Source organism: Giraffa tippelskirchi, chromosome 8 (assembly GCF_054371585.1).
Source record: "Giraffa tippelskirchi isolate mGirTip1 chromosome 8, T2T-mGirTip1v1.2.pri, whole genome shotgun sequence".
Lineage (NCBI taxonomy): Eukaryota > Metazoa > Chordata > Mammalia > Artiodactyla > Giraffidae > Giraffa > Giraffa tippelskirchi.
In genome coordinates this window covers 7,523,861-7,545,221 of record NC_137282.1, presented here as the reverse complement: position 1 = coordinate 7,545,221, position 21,361 = coordinate 7,523,861, and the positions used below count along the sequence as shown (strand labels likewise).

Genomic DNA, 21,361 nt, shown 5'->3' with positions numbered 1-21,361 from the left:
CTTCTGGCTTCTCTCACTCAACCTGCAGTGTGGCCTCTACAAACTTGTGATACATAGAACCCCCTGCCAGGTGGGATGGGTCCTCTCTGAAGAACGACACAATTTCCCCCCATTTCTGTTATCAAAAGCACAGTCGTGTGACCTTCAGGCAGAGTAGTGTGGTTTGCACATTTTCATTATTATTTTTATGTCATTTATTATTAGCGTGGAAGCAGAAAAGCATTGGTTCTATCCAGGCATATGGCTAATTTGAGCTAGCCACAGTGTATAAAACTCCAGAGAACAAGACAGGATGAGATCATAGAAGAAAGAAAAATGTACATTTTTTTGAACAAAATGTGTATCTTTTACTTCTGTTCATGAATTACTAAATCGTTCCTTCTGTTGGCTGCTGTATATGCTTCATACTAATATGTCCTCTCTGTCTCTCGGCATGGTTTCTGCTCAAGGCTATTGTAAGTATGGCTTCCTATTCATTTCTATATATTGAGCAGTGTTTTGATTTATGCATTATCTACCATCGTAGTTGATGTTGTTGAAATTTTAAGTTACGAGGCTTCTATATAAAATGAAGATAACCAATATTACCTATAGGTTTATGCCCTTTACAATTAAGATACTTAAAGGATATCAAAAACCTCACAAGTCAGGCTAAAAGGAACTGGGCTCCTTTCTCTCCCCACTGCGCTCCTACCCCAATGTTATAATTAGTTTGTTTTTATAAAGTATTTTGAAGCGAGCTTGCTGCCACGGTCTGGCCGCCTCCTGCCACGCTTTATGAGAGTACCAGTCTTTAGCTGGGGAGTTATGCGGCCCAGGAGGCAGGAGCATGAAGGCCATGCATAGACGCTGGGGTCTGCAGGCTTTGCCTGCACAGTGCAGGCTCTGCCTCTGGAAACGCCCGGACGTCCCCCCAGCCTCACCTCCCTCGGCCCCAAGAGGGGTTGGTGGCACCCGCTGTGGTAAGGTTGCCACAAGTCAGCGCCCGCGACGAGCTGCAGTGCCGTGCCCAGCATAGTAACCACTCATTCAATCATCATCTTACTTCCTGCATACTATCTCAGAATAAACATTTTAAATGAATTTTGCTTAGAGCCTGATCAAAACATAAATGCAAAATGAAAGCTAAGATGTTATTTAAAAGTGTGTTCATTTTGCCCTCAGCACTGGAGAAGGGATAGCAGTAATCACACACTAGTGGGATTGTCGTCTTTCTCTCTGTCCGGGGGACACAGGGGTGGAGAACACGGTGGCCCGGTCACCTGGCTGCAGTTGGCACACTCAGCAGAGCAGGGCATCTGAGTAGTCCAGGGCTGGGTCAGAAGGGGCTGGAGTAAGCCACACAGCAATCGTTATCGAGCCAGGAGGCTGAGACGGGAAGAGCCTGGTGTGAGGGGCATGTCCCCCGTGCGGCTCTGGACTGGTCAGTCTGTTTTCTAAGCCGTCTTATTTTAATTCGGCTGAATTAATTATGTAATCATGTACCTCAACATGGACTGCTTCATAAAATTCATTCATAATATGTACCCCGCTAGTGCTGAGTTTGATCATGAAACCTGGCGGTCCTGTACGGAGTGCCATTATTCTCTGCTTATTTTTATTTTATGTTCTGATCTCCTGCATCTCAGGAGGCTTTTTTAACACCCAGTCAAAGCTGCATTCCCCACCACGTTAAATGCTGTGGCTAACTTATCTTTCATTTTCCCATTCCGTCATATAAGTTATTTCCAGCCTGTGCATATCAGAAATCTCAGATTAAGTGACTCAGTGTTTACAGAAGTTGCTCCCATGACACACGGAAAACAATATAGTGGATAACAAGTATCTTGTGTATGTGTGTGTCACTCAGTTGTGTCCGACTCTGTGACCCCATGGGCTGTAGCCTACCAGGATCCTCTGTCCATGGGGTTTTCCCAGGCAAGAATACTGGAGTGCACTGCCATTTCCTTCTTCAGGAGATCTTCCCAACCCAGCAATCAAACCTGGTTCTCCTGCTTTGCAGGCAGATTCTGTACTGTCTGAGCCACTAGGAGATCCCAAAAAGTGTCTTAGGGAAAGTCTATTGCTATTATTAGACTTTACCTGCCTAGTGTGTCCAGGGATATTAGGTCTTCACCTGAAGGACTTTTTTATTCATTCCCCTGGCTATAAATAGAGAATTCAGATACACAGTTTTGGGGTTTTTTATACTGATTGCTATCACTTATGAGCTGTTGTTTTCCCTCATCAGAGAGAAACAAACGTGGGTACATCGTGTATTTTCAGACTTTGACCAGAGGACTTACTGAGGGCTTGCTCAGGGTTACTTGCTACCCTGAACAAGTACTCTTCATTTTTTTAAAAAAGTAATTGATGTATTTGTTAAAATGTCAAGTAATAAGCTATTTTCTATTTTCCATTTTCAGTCAGTTCTTCTGAAAAAGAAGCTTGAAGAGCATCTGTGAGTATAAAAGCTGTTGAGGCTCGTTGTTGCGTTGTCCGGAGAAGCAGAAGTGTTTTGTGTTGGTGGTTACGGAGCATCTAGGCAGGGGCTCGGGTGGCCCTCAAGGCAGAGACGATCATGAGACATGTTAATAGTGGCTGGTTTTCATGGAAGACAGTTTTTCCACAGACAAGGAGAGGGGGAGGTGGTTTCAGGATGATTCAAGCACATGACATTTATTAATGCCCCTGCTGACCTGGTTCAGCCCCTGGCTGAACTCTCTCCTTACAGACATTGAGTGTGGGTGGCCATGGGTTGCCAGCCTGGTGGAGTGTTCCCGTGGTGGGCTGTGGTGAACCAGACACCCTGGGTACCACAGAGCTCACGTGACTTGTCCTGCAGGGATTGGAAACAATTCTGCGGTCTGGCAGTTTGCTGCATGCTGTCCAGTTTCTTCTGTAATGTGGGAAAGCGAGTGCTCTGAGCCACTGACGCTTGGTAGCAAGTCTAACCCTGGGCAGGTTCTTAAACTTCTAGAACAGCACCTGTCACCTCCCAGCCACTGGGAGGTTACCTGCAGTGAGAATTTCATGCTGAAGTCTGTCCTTTTGTCATTTCCCACCCTTCTGTTGCAGAAAATAGAATACCTGTTGTTTCATAAAAATACTGTCTGACCATGGTTCTGTGTTCAGTCATTTACATGGTAAAAATCTTCATCAAAAACACCTTATTACTGAAGAGGAGGCCTGTATTAGTTCCCCATGGCTCCCGTGACAAATTAGCACAAGCTGCAAGGCTAAAAACAACAGTCTTGACAGTAGTATTTACGGGTAGGACTCTGTGACCCTCTGGACAGGAGTCAGAAACGTTTTCTATAAGGAACAGAAAGCAGTAGCTTTAGGTTTTATAAACCATAGTCTGCATCACACCACTTAGTTCTGATTTGAGAGCAACTGTAGACAGTATGTAAACCAAGGCTCTGTGTCCTAAAAGCTTTCTACACAGAAATGGGCCACGGGCTGAGTTTGGCCCCCTGGGCTGAAGGTTTATATGAAAGAGTGGCTTCTATCTCAGACCCTGAGGTTTTTTGTCTCTATTTTTTAAGTCGTTTAGAAAATATTAATATGTTCATGTTGATTAAGTCTTTTCATCTTTGTTTCATAGCATTTGTGTGCTATATGCTAATGTGTCCTAAGAATAAAGAACTTATATCTTTCACTTCAAGTGAAGAAAATGCTAAACAGTAGTAGGTGACACAGTTACATATTTTGTTACAGGGAGAAGCTGCATGAAGCCAATAACGAGCTGCAGAAGAAGAGGGCCATCATTGAAGATCTTGAGCCAAGATTTAACAACAGCTGTGAGTTTTTCCTGATTATCAGAGTTTTCGATTGGTTAGCCATGCATTACCCTCATGATAATGAGTTTATGTAAAGTTTTGTTCTTTTAGAAATAGGCCCTATTATATTTTCTAGCAATTAAGGAATGTGCTCTGTTCACAGAAAGCACAGAAAGAGTATGTGTGTGTGTGTATGAGTGTGTGTGTGTGATCATCGATACAATAGTTCTTAGATTTCTAATTCCGTTGTGGTTTTTCCTCAACTATAAATGCTAATGAATATTTTATGAAATTATTTTCATAGTGCAGTTGCAATATGTCAGCCAAACTTTTTTACTTTTGTTAATATGTGCACATGTAGGTAACCTGACTTTATCGATTCTTTTGTGTGGAGGCAGGAGCAATACAGACTTCCACTTTTTTCGTGTTGTGAAATATACATAACATAAAAGTGACCATTTTAACCATTTTTAAGTATACAGTTAAGTGACATGTTAAGTGCATTTACACTGTCATACAGCCACTGTCTATCTCCCAAACTTTTTCATCTGCCTAAACTGCCTACTGATTAAACACTCCACTCTTCCTTTTCTCTCTTCCCTGCCCCTGGTCACCTCCATTCTACTTTCAGTCCCTTGCACTTGACTCTTGTATACAACTCGTATAAGTGGAATCATACAATATTTGTCTTTTTTTGTCTGACTTATTTCACTTCACATACTAGCTTTCATTTTCACTTGGTATAATGTCTCCATGCTGTAGTGTGTATCAGGATTGAAGCTGAATAATATTCAACTATTTGTATACATAGACCATATTTTGTTATCCCTTTAGCCTTCAATGAGTGCTGTTTATAATTTGTGTACTTCCATAGTGTAGTTTTTATTTCTAAGAAAAGCTTTTTGTTAAAAAAGATTGTTAATTTTAAAAAATAAAATGATATATAAGAATAGACCAAACAATGTCTCAAAGCTGTTAACTATTTACTGTTCTGTCAGTTGAAGTATTTTTAAAGTTGTTATGGTCTAAAAGATAATAATAATAATTTTTTTTTTTTTTTTTTACTGTCTCATCAATAGCCTTAAAAATTGAAGAATTACAAGAAGCTTTACGGAAGAAAGAAGAAGAAATGAAGCAAATGGAAGAACGATATAAGAAATATCTAGAGAAAGCCAAAAGTGTAAGTGTGAGTCTGCGGGTCTCACTGCTTTCCGATCGTGGTTCCCTGACATCTCGTGATACATGCCTGAACCCTGACCTCTCAGAACACGAGGAGACCAGACAAAAAGTGCCTGAGCAGGAGGCAGTGCCCGAGACGGTGCCCACCCCCGGGTACTTCCTAATTATCAGGAGGAAAGCACCTTGCCGTATAGGAAAGGAGGGGCAGTCCTCACCTCGCCTAACAGTTCAAGTCAGCTGCATGAGCAACTTCCCTGGTGGTCAGGGGGCATGGGTTCGATCCCTGGTCAGGGAACTAAGATCCCACATGCCACACTGTGTGGCCAAAACAGAAGATTAGCTGCTTGCCCTAGGAGGACCAACCTCTGCCTCCCAAAGAGCCTCAGTTGTGGTCAGCCTGAATCTAAACTGGCTTCCGGGCCTAGCTGGCAGTTCCCAGGAAGAATGAGGTTATTGGAACCGGTTAAATAAATTACCTTTAGAAAGTCATCGGATAAATCCAGACTTTGGGGTGGAAATCCATGTTCTAAACAGTAGAAATAGGCACTGGAGTGGAGGGGGAACATAAGTCTGTTAAAGGAAACGCAGTTTCACTGTTCTGCCCTTTCAGGTTTTCTATAGACTTGGTCATTTTTCTGCAGGGTTGATTGGTTTTGATAGTAAACTGTTGGGTCAAAAAGACCCTTCCCGGAAGCCCACAGGTGTCCCAGCTGGACTTCTGTCCCCTGCCTGAGTCTAAACCCCAGCCTCTGGCGGAAGAGATGGTCACAGCAACAGGCGTATGGACATCGAGACCCGTTCCCTGCTCACACATCTGGTCAGAGGCAGAGGCCCCCGAATCAATTCAGAGGAACAGAAAAGGGAAGACTGCCGTCAGTCGTGCCTATTGTACTGTGACTGATGGATTTTAAGCCAGAATTACTTCTTATAATGAACCCTTTCACTTAATTTTAAGTTTTTTATAATTAAAAGTTGTAACAACAGAACATCATTTCATACATTCAAATTTTAAAGTATCCTCGTGAGATAGCTTTGAACTCTCATAAGGTTTATCGTGTTGTTTTTTTTTTTTTTAAATAACTGCTGCCGTAGGTGTTACACCTGTAGATTTGAGACTTAAATTTTTTTCTTTTATTACTTTTTGCAGGTTATCCGTACTTTAGATCCTAAACAAAATCAAGGAGCAGCACCAGAAATACAAGCTCTTAAAAATCAGCTCCAGGAACGGGACCGGCAGTTCCGTTCATTGGAGGTAGTTCACTATAATATGATAAGACATTTTTTTATTTTTGATTCTAGAAGCCATGTATAGTCTCCACATCTACAGGGCACAGTTACCAAACTCTGTGGATGCATAAGTCCCTTGTAGACAGTAGTGGATGTGGTTATTTACATATAGTCTGTGCACATCATCCATGTGCTTTAAACCATCTCCAGATTAGTTATGCAAGGGCTTCCCTGGCTGCTTAGGCGGTAACGAATCTGCCTGCAATGTAATACCTAATGCAGTGTAAATGCTATGGATTTTTTGTTTGTCTGTTTTTTTCTATTTTGGAATATATGGCTTTTTGTTTGTTTTTGTCATTGTTGAGTCTCTAAGTTGTGTCCAGCTCTTTGTGACCCCTGACCTCATGGATTGTAGCCCATCAGGCTCCTCTGTCCGTGGAATCTCTCAGGCAGGAATACTGGAGTGGGTTGCCGTTTCCTTCTCCAGGGGATCTTCCCGACGAAGGAATAGAGCGTGTGTTTCTTGCATTAGCAGGAGGATTCTTTACCACTGAGCCACCCGGAAAGCCCTGTGTTTACTGCTCTGGATCTGGAGTTGGTTGACTCTGTGGATGCGGAACCTGTGGATATAGACGGCCAAGTGTACCACTGTGCCCATGAGTTTAGATGGGCATGAATTAGATTTTTATTAATGTTGAGTGTTTTTCATGTTTACATGCTTACATGTGCTTGCCTTTTAGAAAGAATATGAGAAAACAAAGAGTCAAAGAGAGATGGAAGAGAAATACATCGTCAGTGCCTGGTACAACATGGTAAGAAAGTAACACGTCAAAGCACTTTGCAAAGTTCAATGTATTATTTGTTACACTCCCTTTAGTGTAGAAGTTATTCTGCGTAATGAATCTGAAAGTAATTGCCATCCTAACGCACACTAACAAAACCCTAATGCTGACCTTAGGGCTGAACAGCAGATATGAGAACCACCATAAATGGGGTTAGAACACTGTGGGCACTGTCCTGAAGGATGGAAAAATTTTTGTCTCTCAGAACCATTTGTCCTTGGGCATAGTGACTTCAGTCCTATCTAAACACACATGGAGTAGGTTTTGTTTTGTGGCACTATCTCACTGCCTTTGCAGGAGTGGTTCTTATAACGAAGATAGTTTGTCTCATAGGGTTTGGTAAATGTTCAGTGTTGGACCCTGAACAAATGCAGGTTTTGAAATTGAATTTTCCAATACACAAAAAATGTACATATTGCAGGGGAAAATAAATGCTCACCAGCATTTTGACTTTCAGTAAGAGTTTTCCAGATACAAAGAGCTATGGATTTTGAAGAATGCTGTACTTTTTTTCAATATTTGTTTCCTAGACTTTCTCGTCTTCTTTTTAATAACTTTATTTATTTATTTCCTTTTGGGCTGCATTGGGTCTTTGCTGCTGGGTGGGCTTTTCTCTCGCTGCAGTGCCGGGGAGGCAGTTCCTCTCTAGTTGGGGTGCACAGGCTTTTACTGCAGTGGCTTCTCTTGTTGGGAGCACAGACTCAACAGCTGTGGCACACGGGCTGAGTTGCCCCGCAGCACGTGGGGTCTCCCCGAACCAGGGATCGAGCCCACGTCTCCTGCACTGACAAGCGGATTCTTTACCACCGAGCCAACCAGGGAAGCCCTTCTTCTTCTTCTTTGTTCTTCTTCCCAACACGACCACCTTTGCCTTTTGGAGATGTGAGTTTAGTTGCCTGAGACAGAGTCCTTTCCCCATACCCATTTGACCCTGTAGTTGTGTTTGTGACACAGTACCATTTTATTATTATAATTATAAATTATACCATTTTACTGTTGCAGTTGGTACTGTGTCTTAAAGGTTAGTGTCCTAGGTTTGCTAATAGTGCGATTTAAGCTTTTGTCAGAAATTCACACAATTTTATGACATGTCCACATTATATTTGCCTCGGTTAAAGCTACATATTTAAGATTTGATCACAGTTTTAAAAAAGACAAGAGGGAATCTTACTGGGTTTATGGTACCACTACTGTTAATATAGATTAATTGAAAATATAAAAAATAAGAAAAAACCATATTTAAGGGAGGTCTCTGGGAACTGGTCCTGACTTCACCCTTGCTGTTTCCTCTTTGCCCTCCTTCAGGGTTAGTGCAGCAACCTTGGAGCTCTGCCCCTCAATCCTTACTAGTAGTTTCATATAGCTGATTGATTTTTATGACTTCACATATTATGTTTACATATTATGGAACCAAACTGGTTTACTCTGTGATATGATAGTAAAGAAGAATCCTATTGATAGTTTTCAACTCTGCAGAGAATGAAGGAATAACTCCCAGTAGGATCTCACAAGTTATGTTCAGATAAGATAGCTGGAAAAGCTTCATAGGGCTTCACTGGTGGCTCAGTGGTAAAGAATCCACCCGCCAGTGCAAGAGATGTGGATTCAACCCCTGGGCCCGTAAGATCCCCTGGAGCAGGAAGTGGCAACCCACTCTAGTATTCTTGCCTAGAGAATTCCATGGACAGAGGAGCCTGGCGGGCTACAGTCCATGCAGTCACAAAGAGTCGCACATAACTAAGTGATTAAAACAACAACAACAAAAGCTTCATGTATACATTCAGAAAGTTCTGCATCTCAGACAACTGAAATGGGAGTGAAGGTGATGAGTAGCTTAGTACCTGGGGAAAGGTATTTATTATCTCAGAGAATGGCCTTGTGATGGATCCTGAGATCTTAAACATTGTGTCAAGAAGTTGAATAAGATGCTTCGATTATGAAAGTTTAAAAAAAAAAAAGGTATATTTTAAATAAAATATAATTGTTAATATATGTAGGCAAATCAGTAGGTTAAATATTACCAATAGATATTTGCCCATTTTCTTCAGATCTTTAAATGGTTTAGTTTCAAACTGAGTGAAAAGCACACCCAGGATTTTCTCATTGGGAAGACGGAGGATGTTGTGTCCTTGGGTCTACCTGAAACGCTGAGCCCTGACCCCTGTTTCCGTGGAGCTGACCGGTGACGGGGGCTGGATCTCGTTTTCTGTGCTGGCTGCCCAGCTCCTCTGGGCGTCTCTTTGCCTCTCCTTCTGGCCCTGGTCCTTGTGCCTCCGTGTCGCCAGCGTCCACTTGCTCCCCTCGTCTTCTCTGCAGTCACTGGCGGGAGGAGCCGGCCGCCCTCCGCTCCTCCCGTCTCTCTGGCCGGGGTTCTCTCCAGGTCATTCAGTGAGCACCAAGGCCCGTCTTTCCCCATCTGCTCAGAGTGCTCCCTGTGGGCTCCTCCCAGTGTAGAGAGGGCCGCAGGCTGCCTCGCTCCTGTCCGGAGGCCGTGGGCCTGGCGGGTGGGCTCCTCTCCAGTCCTCAGGAAAGACCCCTGCGCTCAGTGGGCCCTCTGCTGGGGGCCGTCAGGAGCTTTCCTTAACTTGAGAACACAAGTCGGCCTGGGAAGAACAGCGGCGCAGTGGTATGTATTACACCCGGGGTGACTCTCCACCTTCAGAAAGAGCCGGTGCTGTGCGGTCCTCTGTTCCACCTAACCCCGTGATTTCCATACCCCCACGTGAATCAGCTGCTACCAATCAACTGCCCTTCTTCTCCCTTGGAAAATCACTTTATACATCTGATCTGAAAGGGAAGTGTGTATGATTTCGTGTGGGTGGTATAATTCCAAAGATCCGTCTCTTATTATCTACCGTCCGGATTCTTGTAAATTCAGAAAATTCAGCCTTCTTTTTTCCACAGGAAGATTTGTACCTAATTGTTGGAACTAAAATGTCTCTTAAGACATTAATCTGTAATGAAGCGAATTGCAGATTAAACCGTGCCTCGTGCCCCCACATAACAAACTCTGCATGATCGTTGCCCCTGTGAGAGTGGGTTCCCCGGTTTTCTGATGACTTCTCTTCCCTGTGATGTAGGGAATGACTCTGCATAAAAAGGCGGCGGAAGACAGGCTTGCTAGCACAGGGTCGGGGCAGTCGTTCCTGGCGAGGCAGAGGCAGGCCACCAGCACGCGAAGGTCTTACCCGGGCCACGTCCAGCCGGCCACCGCAAGGTAGACAAGTCCCGCCGCTGGGATAAAAACACCCGCGTTCAACACACGCTTCTGTTACATGTAACGGCGTTTCAGGAAATTCAGCCAGCTTGTATTTCGTCTCTATTTTATGTTACCATTTTAGTTGTGTCTCATTTAAGGACTTCCTTCTGTATCTATAACGTTTTAGTTTCTCGGTCCTTTATTTTGTAGTCCTTTCAGTTCCTTTTAATGTGCCAAAAATTTTTTAAATGCCCAATTAAACGTGTTGTATATTAGTGTAGTACTTTTCTTTGTAAGAAAATGTCCTTTCCCCAATGGTGTAGGCTTTGTAATGAATTAGATTTTCTGCCAATAATTGATATACAATTTATATTCTTTATTGTGCCTCTGTGTTACCATGCTTTCTAAGAATGTCTTTGTTTAAAGGGAATTAATCTTTTTATGATGTATTAATCTGTGTTTTCGATTGTTTTCCAAATGCACTTCAAATAACTTGCATATTTACTATATAAAATGGTTGGCAAGTGCACTTTTTGCAAAGACATAAATACATCGGCAGAGGTGCTAATCAGCTCTCACCGAAGGCACCTGAGGGGACTATTTAGAGGGAAAAAACGAGTTTTCACATTGTTTTATAGGAAATTAAATTTGTCTGAAGATTTGGAAACTATTTTTAAAACATAAATAGAATTTCATTATTTCCTGCTATCTTGTTTGCTGGCAGAAGTGAATGTGTTGGTTAGGCTATTCGGGGAGAAGTTACAGAAGAAAAAAAATCAGGCAGTACATTCTTTTTTCTTTTTTTTCCCTTGTTTTGGAATATCAGTAACTGAGGATCAGATTCTAGCAATGGGCTCACATTGAATTTCACCCACCCTCCACGTCTAAATGATTTATTTTTTATATATTTACGAGTCACAGGTAGCCTTACCTTCGGGGTAATTTCCTTGCTGACTTGCACCTCATTTGTCTTACTTATTCCTTAATATAGACCCTTCTGTTTCTCACTAACTCTTAATACTTAACATCTTAATATCAGTCATTAAGATCAGTAAGTGACTTCTGTGTGTGATGTTTATGACAGGTCTCTTTCTTAATTCTGTCTAAAAATTTGCTGCTGAGTAGATTCTCTCTTGGGTATTTGGTTGCCCCAAAGTGCTTACATTTGTTGACAGATTATAAACTGTTTATTTACGTTGATGAATGGCTGTCAAGTAACAGAGATTTTGAAGCACTTTGACCAAGGTGCTATATAAATGCAAAATATCATTCATTTGAACATGAAATGTCTCTGGCTCGCTTTCCATATTGGCTTAAATATTTGGCCCCAAATTATATTAAATATATTCCCCTCCAGCCTTTCTCTTGTACCACAACCCATTTTTTAAAAGCAAAAGTTTACTGAAATTAGGTTGATCGTTTGTTCGGTTTTGGTTTTAGATAGGCTACCTATTAGGAAGATTCTGTTTCATGTGCTTGCTGTTTGGAAGCTCACGTTTCATTTAGTTTTGTATATTAAATATAAATGAATAACTTTAAATCAAGCTAAATGTACTTAAGAATTTTCAGAAACTATATTTGGGTGTCTGATTTTAAATCCTTATTTCCTTTTTTTTTTTTAAGAAAATGGACCTGAAATTATTTTAGGTGTTTTCATTTGTCCTCAGAAACTGTACATGAAGAAAGGTACTAGAATGTATGCAGGAATGACTCCATGCACTGAGCTGATTTTTTACATTAAGTACAGAAGTCTGAGCCCAGTGTGAATGCCTCCACCTGGTAAGAAGAAAAGCCCGAGGAGTCAGGAGTAAAGGAGAGAACCACGTGAGCACGTGCATCCTGGGGCTTCCGGAGGCTGGGCAGACCCAAGCACGTAGGATGTTTTGACAGTAAAAGATTAAAATCTAAGCTGGTTGAGCCTCGCCCACCCCCACCACTTCCCATACCCTTATTTCACAAATTAGAGAAAGGATCCAAACTGTTTTAAAATAAGGCGTGAACACTAACCTTGGTAAAATTGAAGTTACTGGTAAATACACCTGCAGAATAAGATAGACTAAAACCAGAGTCCCTGAGCTGTTTCTTACGTGGATTCTATCCCACGAGATGAGGAGTTTTCATTTTAGTTCTCTATTTACTAGCCCCGTCCTGGCCTCCTACCTACCCACCTACTCAGATTTGTTTCTCTACATGGGAAGGTGCCAAGCTCTTGGAAGGAAATTTTCCATCCCATTTTTCTTCAGCATCCCATTACTTTGGTGTTTATATTCATAACCTTCACTCTCCTTTATAGTATCCTTAAGTTTTAATATATCACTTGCATTTCGTAGCAGAAATTTCATTTCTAAACATTCTGTGATGTTTTTTTGAAAAGCAGGAATAAAACTGCACTGTTCCAGTGAGAACCCTATTTCCTTTGCCCAGCTTTTGGGCAAGGTTTTATGAATTTCTCTTTCCTCAGTGATGATTATTAATCTCTGGGAGGTTTGTGCCAATGCACGGTCTCTCTGCAAGTTGCGAGACACTGGGCGCCTTACGTAGACGGGAGCTGAGCTGGGCCGTGCTGGACAGATGCCCACGCACAGTGGCTCCGTGAAGCCCGCGCTCCCTGGGGCAGTGGAGCCAGTCCTGACGCACCGTAGAGTCAGCACAGGGTTACGGCGTTAAGGTTGGGGTGAGGCGTCACCCCAGGTCTGAATTCTTCTAAACAAAAACCTTATTTTCTGTTTTCCTTCTAACCAGGGTGAGAAAATACAAAGTTAGTAACTAAAGACCACAAAAGCATAAATTTTATATTCTGCAGTGTGTATTTAACAAGTTTGTAATGGGGGAAGAAATCCATCAAATATTATAGTTTACCACATCTTTAAAAGAGAAAAAAAATACAGTTGTACATATCTTAAAAGAACTCATACAAACTCCATCATATCTTTTTAGTATTTGTCTGATTACCTAATAACCAAGAAAAAAAGAAGTCCCAAAATAAAGACTCCATTTTCTTTTCGTTCCTTTTTTTCTTTTTGGCCACACCACCGTGTCATGTGGGATCTTAGTTTCCCGACCAGAAATCGAACCTGTGTCCCCTGCATTGGAAGCAGGAGAGTCTTAACCACTGGACCACCCAAGGCTCTGTTTTCTAAACACTGATCAGGATTGAATTATTTGTTTGATAAAACTGGCTAGTGAGATGATTCATTATAATAAGGATGATATTGTCCGCTGTTGTTTTGTTGAGGTCTTACCGCTTTGTCTGTGTAGTAACAGCTCAACTGCACAAACTTAATCTAAATGTTTCCACTCAGAAGCATCCGCCCACATCCATCAGCAGTAGTCAGGAAGACATGGGAATCTGCTGTTACAGACAGACCAGCAGTCAGAGACATGAGGAGAAGTAGGGTTTAGGTTGAAGCAGAGGCACATTTTTATTTATGAGTTCTTTTATTCACACTTCCTTCTCAGTTGCACTTTTATTTATTTACATCTAATGATACAAGATATTTTTTGGAGTCTCTTGCTCTCTGACAAGCGTTCATCTTTTAAAGATAACACCCTGTTAAAAGTTTGAAAATCTTTATCCCAATATAAGAATTGTCTTGAAGCAAAATTCTAAATTTTTGAACTTATCCTAACTTCCTGCATTGAATCTCCAGAGGTCCAGATCTCAGACTCCGCGAGTGTTAGAACACGTGAGGTTTATCTGCCAAAGCACTCGTAACCCAGATAGTGTCAACCTCGTTAGCTTAGAGCCACCTACATAAGAACTTCTGTGACCCTAAAGGGAGAGGACAGTGCTTGGCATTCTGCTTTTTTTGCTGAGAGCAAAACAGCAACGTGAGTTTTGTTGTCTGTTTATTAAGCTGTGGACGCACATTTTGACTTTTTATCCTCAAATTACAAAGTGACTCTGCCTAGAAATGGCTGTGGAACTGACGGAGGGATGCATTTCTCAGCAGTGATGTCTGTGTGGTACCCCACAGGGTGGGAACAAAATAAGAGGGGATCTCAGAATCTTTGAAAATTATTTTAGCCCGCTTTTTCAATTTTTTTCCCCCTTTTTATAATGATCATCTCTCTTCCTCTAGTTCCAACTGTCAAAATGGCAGCTCATTTTAGTAGAGGTACAGCCCAGTTTCACTCCATTTAGAAAGTAGTTTCAGAGCTTATTCTTTGTAACTATACTGATTCGAATATTTTGTATCATGACGTTTTTATATGAGGGAGGCTATTCTTTGTGTGTCTGTCATCCAGTTTTTTACTTTCTATAAAGCATATTTAAATAATAATTGGTGTATGTTCATTTTATTGAAAAATTTGAAAATGTTTTAGTGACCAATTTAAGCATGGTAATTTTATTGTTCTTAAGTTGTGCAATAAATAATGTTTATTTCTCAGAAGCCTAAAAAACATAAAATAATTTGCTACTGACACAGCTACCCCTCCCCATTCCCCTAAATCACGGAAGTGTCAGACTTTCGCTCCTTTTTTTCATAAAGTGAAGGACAGGGCAGATGTGATGACCTCCATCGCTTTTCAGTCACTGATTATGTTCTTGAGAAATATGTACCAATAATTTGTTTTAAAACAGCCTTTTATCAACCCAATTCCCATGTATTTATAAATATAAAAGCTTTAAAATTTATATTTAATGTTATCCTGAAATATCCTTGGATTCTTCACACTGCACTTCAAATGACAGAGAAGGGACATCACTTGAGAAACAGAGACCTGGCCCTGATTATGGCAAGCGTGTGCTTCGGGGACTGCGGCCTGCCAGTGTTTCCCAAGAATTCTGTTTCAGCAATTATGCCTCTCCTGCGTACTTTTCTGCCTTCTAACATTTTCCAGTAATATCCTATGAGATAAGTTTGTATGCTACATGTAAGTGAGCATAGAACTCTGAGAAAGTAATCTAAGGCTGCCAAGGCAGGTCCATTCCTAGCGAGTAGTTTGATTATAGAAAGAAGAAAAGACCTAATTATAAACAAATATCCAGGCAGATGGAAGTGCTGACACCGTTCAGCCTACACCTGGTCTTAATAGTGATGCTAAAGTAACAGGTGACATAAAATCTTCTGACTTTATTACACGGTCAGTCTGTTAAAAAAAAGAAAAGAGTAGACAAAAATAATTTATTTTCTAATCGTCCTTCCTTTCAGTGGGCACTCACTGGGCACAGATTAACTGTACATGTTTGTGAGTAGAGAGGAAAGTATCAGTTTTCATCTTGAAACCGGTAACCCATTACTCCAGTCTAAGATATTTAAGACTGTGAAAATAGGATGGTGTGATGAGATGAGAAATCTATGGCTGAAACTCACTACCAACTCCCTAGCAGTAACCTGGCTCTGCGGCTGTGTCCGGTTTACAAACCGTACACTCGGTTTTATATCTGCCTTAATTATACATAGTGGCCCTGCAGAAAATCTTGTTTAAAATGAAGGCAAGGGTAGACTTCCTATGTGTATATAGTCAAGGAGAGCCTTTGTGTACCTGGTAACATGACTGCCAGGCTCTGAACTAGGTGTTCAGGGTCTGAAGATGAAATCATCAGAGAAGGTGTGTAGGTAGCCTCGGAATGTAAGAACAATGGGGCTATCAAATACCCTAAATTATATCGACTCAGAGCTTAAAAGGGTAAGTAAGTATCATGAGAAGAGCAAGCTCAGAGTGAGAAAAAGAAAATCACCAAAGCATTCTGAGGCTTTAATGCATGTGGGAGACTTCTGAGCAGTCATCTTTGCTTTAGAGATCTCTGAACTGACAAAGGAAAATAATTAGATTAGCATTGATACTGTAAAACTTATAAAAGGGACTCTTGTTTATTCTTGGTGTAATTTGTCAGCCTGTGGACAGTGATTACTGTATATACATTCTATATATGTAGAATATATATATAGTGTGTTTATTTTATATATGTCACTATTAGAGTTGAATGTCTTAATATTATTTACTATTTCTACTCACTTATGTATTATTTATACTTTACTGCAAGATTCACAGCACTTTACTTATTAACATTAGATAAGTATTTTCCTTCTTCCTTTCTGTGGCATTTTGCATGTACATCTTTTCCATCAGGGTTCTTTTCCTTATTTTGGAAGACTCACTAAGAAAGCCGTAAAAGATCGCCCAAATAAATGGGCTGTGCTCTCTTTCTGAAATATTTTAAGTCTGATCTGAAGTTCTGAGTCTAGAACTCTATCTGAACCTGGGTTGGGGCTGCGAGGCATTAATTATGTTTTATATTTCATGTTAATAAGACTGGTGAAGTTAATACTTACAAAGCCAAGGTCTCTCATATACAGACACACTTGAAACTCCTTGTTTCCTGGAGTTGCATTAACAAACAGTGAACAGTCTTCTGGTTCATCAGAAGATGCTCTCACCTTTCATTTACCTGTCTCCTAAAATATAGACTGGCAAACTCTCCTTCACTTTCATAGTGTCTTCATCATCGCGTGTACTCAGACACAGGAGAAAGAAAGCTGGACTCCAGGAGCTGTGATGTCCAAGAATCTGGAAAACGTTGGGGGTGAGGTGATGGGAAAAAGCAGATACTAACCATGGCAGGATGCTACAGAAGTGGTCTTGGTTCTACTATAACATATGCCTTATGAACTTGGCCATTTTCTTAAGTTCAAATATCGCAGTTGTCAGCTTTTTTCTGTTGAGAGATGTTTTGTGGAGTCAGGACTCTTTTCATTTGTACTTGAATACATTTATATTCAAATCATAGTCAAAACATACTGAAATATGTGTTGTTACATAAACATTAACACAGCGATTACTGCCAAAGAACAGGGAGATATGCTCGTTAAGAACATTCTCGTAAGAGTTTTGTCTTATGTTTAGATGAGAGAAATGCTTTTATAGCGTGAACAGTTTCTATAGTGCTTTCTTCTGTGTTACCTTCTGTTCTGCTGATGTGCTTGGCGTAGGGAGGTCACCTAGAAGACAGCAGCACAAACAGAGAAGGCTAGACTCGAACCTGTGACAGGAGAGCCACTTTTTATCCTCCCAGAGTAAAAAAATTAAACACAGTCACACTCACACATGCGGACAGAACGCTGAATGGACAAATCACCTTCTAGATGTCTTCAGCATCCTTTGGCTTCTTGTTAATCTAGTTAAGAGCAGATTCTAGACCTGCATTGTCCAATCCACTAGCCAATTCACAGCCACATGTGCTGATTTAAATTCAAGTAAAATTAAGAATCCGGTTCCCCAGTCGCCCAGCCACATTTCATCAGAAGCCACCCATGGAAAGCGGTTACTGTACCAGGCAGCACAGATCCAGAATCATTGAAGAAGGCGCTTTTGACATTTGGTGCCCAAAGAGAGAATAAGGATGAAATAAAAACGTACAGTTAACTTATGATACACTTATAGATTTTTCTGGCATCATTAAAGAAAGGTATTTTTTTAATAAAAATTAATACCAGCCCTTTTTAAAGACCTTGAAAAATCAAAACCCCATTCTTTGAAACTAGTTTTCAATATATTTTTTTAAACAGATTCTTAGCACTTTACTTTTTAAGTGGTATAATTAAATAACTTCATAAATCATAACTTAGTATCTTCAGGTTCTTCCCTTTTTTAAGTAGTCTTTTAAAATTGATGATAGTTTCTAACACTTATCCAGCAGAAACTGATGAATGCTTATTTATTTACAAGTAAAAGTTGATAGACATCATAGTCCTCTATTCTGTTACTTTTAAATCTCTATTCTGTTTCTTTTACATCTATATAGACCTAAGGAGATTTGCCAACAGTTTTTCATTTCTGCCCCCAAAATCACATTTGATCATCTTTTACCTTAAAGGCATGTCAAGATCCAAATAGTTGCTTTGATTTTCTTCCTAGTTTCTTGCTCTTAACTACTTAGATTATGAATCAAGTTAAGTTTCATGTATGAAGCAGATTTTATTCCAGCGACTTAGTTAATGAAACATTTTTTTTTAAGATTTACTAATTGCCTTGGCTTATTACTAAAGCGCTTAGCATGACTAAACAGATCTATACAAATGCATCTTTGAATTTTTTAATGAATAGAAGAGACTAATTGTAACTCTTTGGAGTCAGCTTGGTATTTAGTGAAAACTATACTATGAAGAAGTCAGATACTTTCCTCTGCCTTTTCAGTCTTTTTAATCAAGCTGCAGACTTGATCCAGTAGTGTCAAATTACAAACAACTGTAAAGAAATTCTTATTCAAGTACAGATGAGTAAATGGCATGATTTGAGTTTATTATTTTTTGGTGGGCGAATTTAAGTATATGTTCTTCAGAGACTCATATTCTTAGTTAAGGGAAATTTTCAAGATGCTTGAAATAATAAAGAACATGCTAGTATAAATACAGGAAGTGACTGTACACAAATGCCAATCAATGATTTGGGGCCTTTTAATTTTTTTTGATAGTAGTCTTTTGTTTTTTTAATAGTCTCAGTTATTAAAAATGCAGATGCACTAATATGCCATTGCTGTCACTAACTTTGCTGTTTACAGATTATATGTAATTCATAATGCTTTGTGCTCAGAAGAATAATTTCCAGGTTTAATCTTGTTTTGCAATTTTGTGTTTTGAAATTTGCCCCACCATTTATAACACCCAATTTTTGGTTGTGTAATGAATGGTAAAATTAAAACATATCTAATAGTTTAATAATTTGCCTTATTTTGATTAACAAATTCTATCAAAGATTTGGGGATAGAAAGAGGCTTTTTTTTTTTTTTCCTACAGTATTTTTTAAGCTTTTCAGATGAGCTGGAAAACACTTTAGTACATTGGAGTTGGAGTTGTATTGGTTACAGTCCCAGCTCTATAGCCTTATACTCATGTCTTAAGTATTACTGATTGTTCTATGAATTGTTAGTTTGATATTTGACATTGTAGTTATCCACCTTGCAGTTTAGCCTTTGCCAAAAGGATATTGCTAGGTATCTTCTTATTTCTGGTTGACTATTGAATTTGTAATTTCACAATTTCATTCTGAGTCATTATAATCCAAAAAGGAAACCCATGTAGGACTAAGTTTTTCACCTCACAAATGAATCAGTGCAGTTTTAGCAACCTTGTACATAAATGCACCCAAGCACCTGTTTACCAGTCATTGACTCTGTTAACAGATTCATGAGTTTTCTCACTGTTTCTCTGAGGTAAATGACTTTTTAGAGAGCCTCAGTAAGAAATTTTCACTAAAATCACAAAAACATGAAGTCCCCAAGAAATCACCAGAAGACAGATTTTTAATTTTTTTGAAATCTTATATTATATTTCCTTTTGATGTCACTTATTCATTTTAATTTTATGACTGCCAACTTGTTATGGTATTAATTATATGTATATGTTTATATGTATGCATATAATATATGTATATGAAGAATAAAGTTAAGATTTGGTCAAACTATATTTTCCCATTCAAGTACAAAAATGTTTTCAAGGCTGCAAAAAGTGTACAGTTGTTAAACAAGTTGTAAATAAAGACTTGTATAAAAATTCAGCTTAGATTATTTTTTCTTCTCTTAAACCCTGACACAAACAGGTTTAATAATTGTCTGATGGTATTCATCCACTTGCCATAGTGTCCTGTCAATTTAAATATTATGCCACTGACTTACTGTAAATCAGGAATGTTCTTTGAACTTTTTCCCAGTACTCAGTAGAATGGGTTTTCTTTTGATTTAGGCTGGTACATAACATGTGTAAGTTGATTGTCTAAAGTTCTGAGGGATAAAAGGTAAACCTAGGTTCTCCCCTCTTCACAGCTAGTCCAACAGGAACCATAGTAGGTACTTCACCTTCTTTCACAATATATTATTCTGGAAGCATCCTGTTTAGGCCATGGGGCTTCCCCAGGTGGCTCTGTGGTGAAGAAATCACCTGCCAAGCAGGAGATGTGGGTTTGATCCCTGGCTCAGGAAGATCCCCTGGAGGAGGGTATGACAACCCAATCTAGTATTCTTGACTGGGAAACCCCAGGGCAGAGGAGCCTGGCAATGACTACAGTCCACGGAGTCGCAAAGAGTCGGACACAACTTAGTGGCTAAACAACAGCAACACCAAAATTTAGGCCATAAATACCCCTTTTCCTGCCTGTAGACCTTTAAAATTCACCCCTGTCCGCCACGTCCACCCTCCACATGATTGAACTGTGGCATGTTCACTGTTAAGTAAATTGCAGCAGGGCTTCCCTGGTAGCTCAGCTGGTAAAGGATCCACCTACAATGCAGGAGACCCTGGTTTGATTCCTAGGTCAGGAAGCTCCCCTGGAGAGGGGATAGGCTACCCACTCCAGTATTCTTGAGCTTCCCAGGTGGCTCAGACAGTAAAGAATCCACCTGCAATGTGGGAGACCTGGGTTGCACCCCTGGGTTGGGAAGATCCGCTGGAGGAGGTCATGGCAACCCACTCCAGCATTCTTGCCTGGAGAATCCCATGGACAGAGGAGCTTGGTGGGCTACAGTCCATGGGGTCACACAGAGTCAGACACGGCTGAGCGACTGAGCACAGCACAGCACAGAGTGGAAGCAACTGTGGAGACACTGATTATATTTACAGTAATTCCAAAGTGGAGTTAGCACCAGGACTAAATACAAACAAAGAAACCCTGTTATGTACCCGGCCAGAATAGTGCCCATTTTAATGTGCATTTAAATATGACATTTTAGTGTCAGAAAGCAAAATGTAATCCTTCACCAGCGAGCATGCAACCATATTAAATTTAGCCTTTATTGAGTGTCTTGCCCTGAGGACTGAATATTGAAGCAAAGGTGAAGGGAGTGCGAAGGTAGGTTGAATCACAAAACTGGAAGCAAATATATATAAATATTTTTTGCCTTCAAACAGCCGTGTGATCAAATGGGGACCAACAGAGAAAAGTTCCCACCTAGCGTGGTCCAGCCGGAAGACCCCAGCCCGCCTTGCAGATGGTTAGTGCCATCCGCTCATCCCTGTGGCACAGAGCGCAGCACGACCGCGTGGCTTTGGCGATGCTGTGCCCTCCCCGGGGCTGGGACAGGCCCAGCCGCTCTCCATCGGAGCCCCTCGCTCACTCACAGTTCTGGTGATGGCCGCGGCTGGGGTTGTCTGAAGACTGTTCTCCCGTGTGGCACCCAGACTGGGGTGCACAGAGCACCTGGGAGAGATCAGACC

General features: G+C 40.6%; 1 protein-coding gene across 12 annotated transcripts in view; it reads left to right on the top strand.

Annotated features, from left to right (window-relative positions):
• HOOK3 (hook microtubule tethering protein 3) overlaps positions 1-21,361 on the top strand; it is a 93,848-nt gene that overhangs the window by 67,149 nt on the left and 5,338 nt on the right. The window contains exons 17-23 of one of the 12 annotated variants that reach the window (XM_081519090.1): positions 2,406-2,440; positions 3,700-3,782; positions 4,841-4,941; positions 6,088-6,192; positions 6,908-6,979; positions 10,090-10,226; positions 16,652-19,709. In XM_081519090.1, the coding sequence (XP_081375216.1) occupies positions 2,406-2,440; positions 3,700-3,782; positions 4,841-4,941; positions 6,088-6,192; positions 6,908-6,979; positions 10,090-10,226; positions 16,652-16,769 (651 nt within the window). In that variant the 3' untranslated portion in view covers positions 16,770-19,709. Of the gene's footprint in view, positions 1-2,405; positions 2,441-3,672; positions 3,783-4,840; positions 4,942-6,087; positions 6,193-6,907; positions 6,980-10,089; positions 11,495-11,831; positions 15,321-16,651; positions 19,710-21,361 lie in introns of those variants that run through there. The other 11 variants (XM_081519092.1, XM_081519093.1, XR_014061883.1 and 8 more) reach the window with 11 other exon arrangements.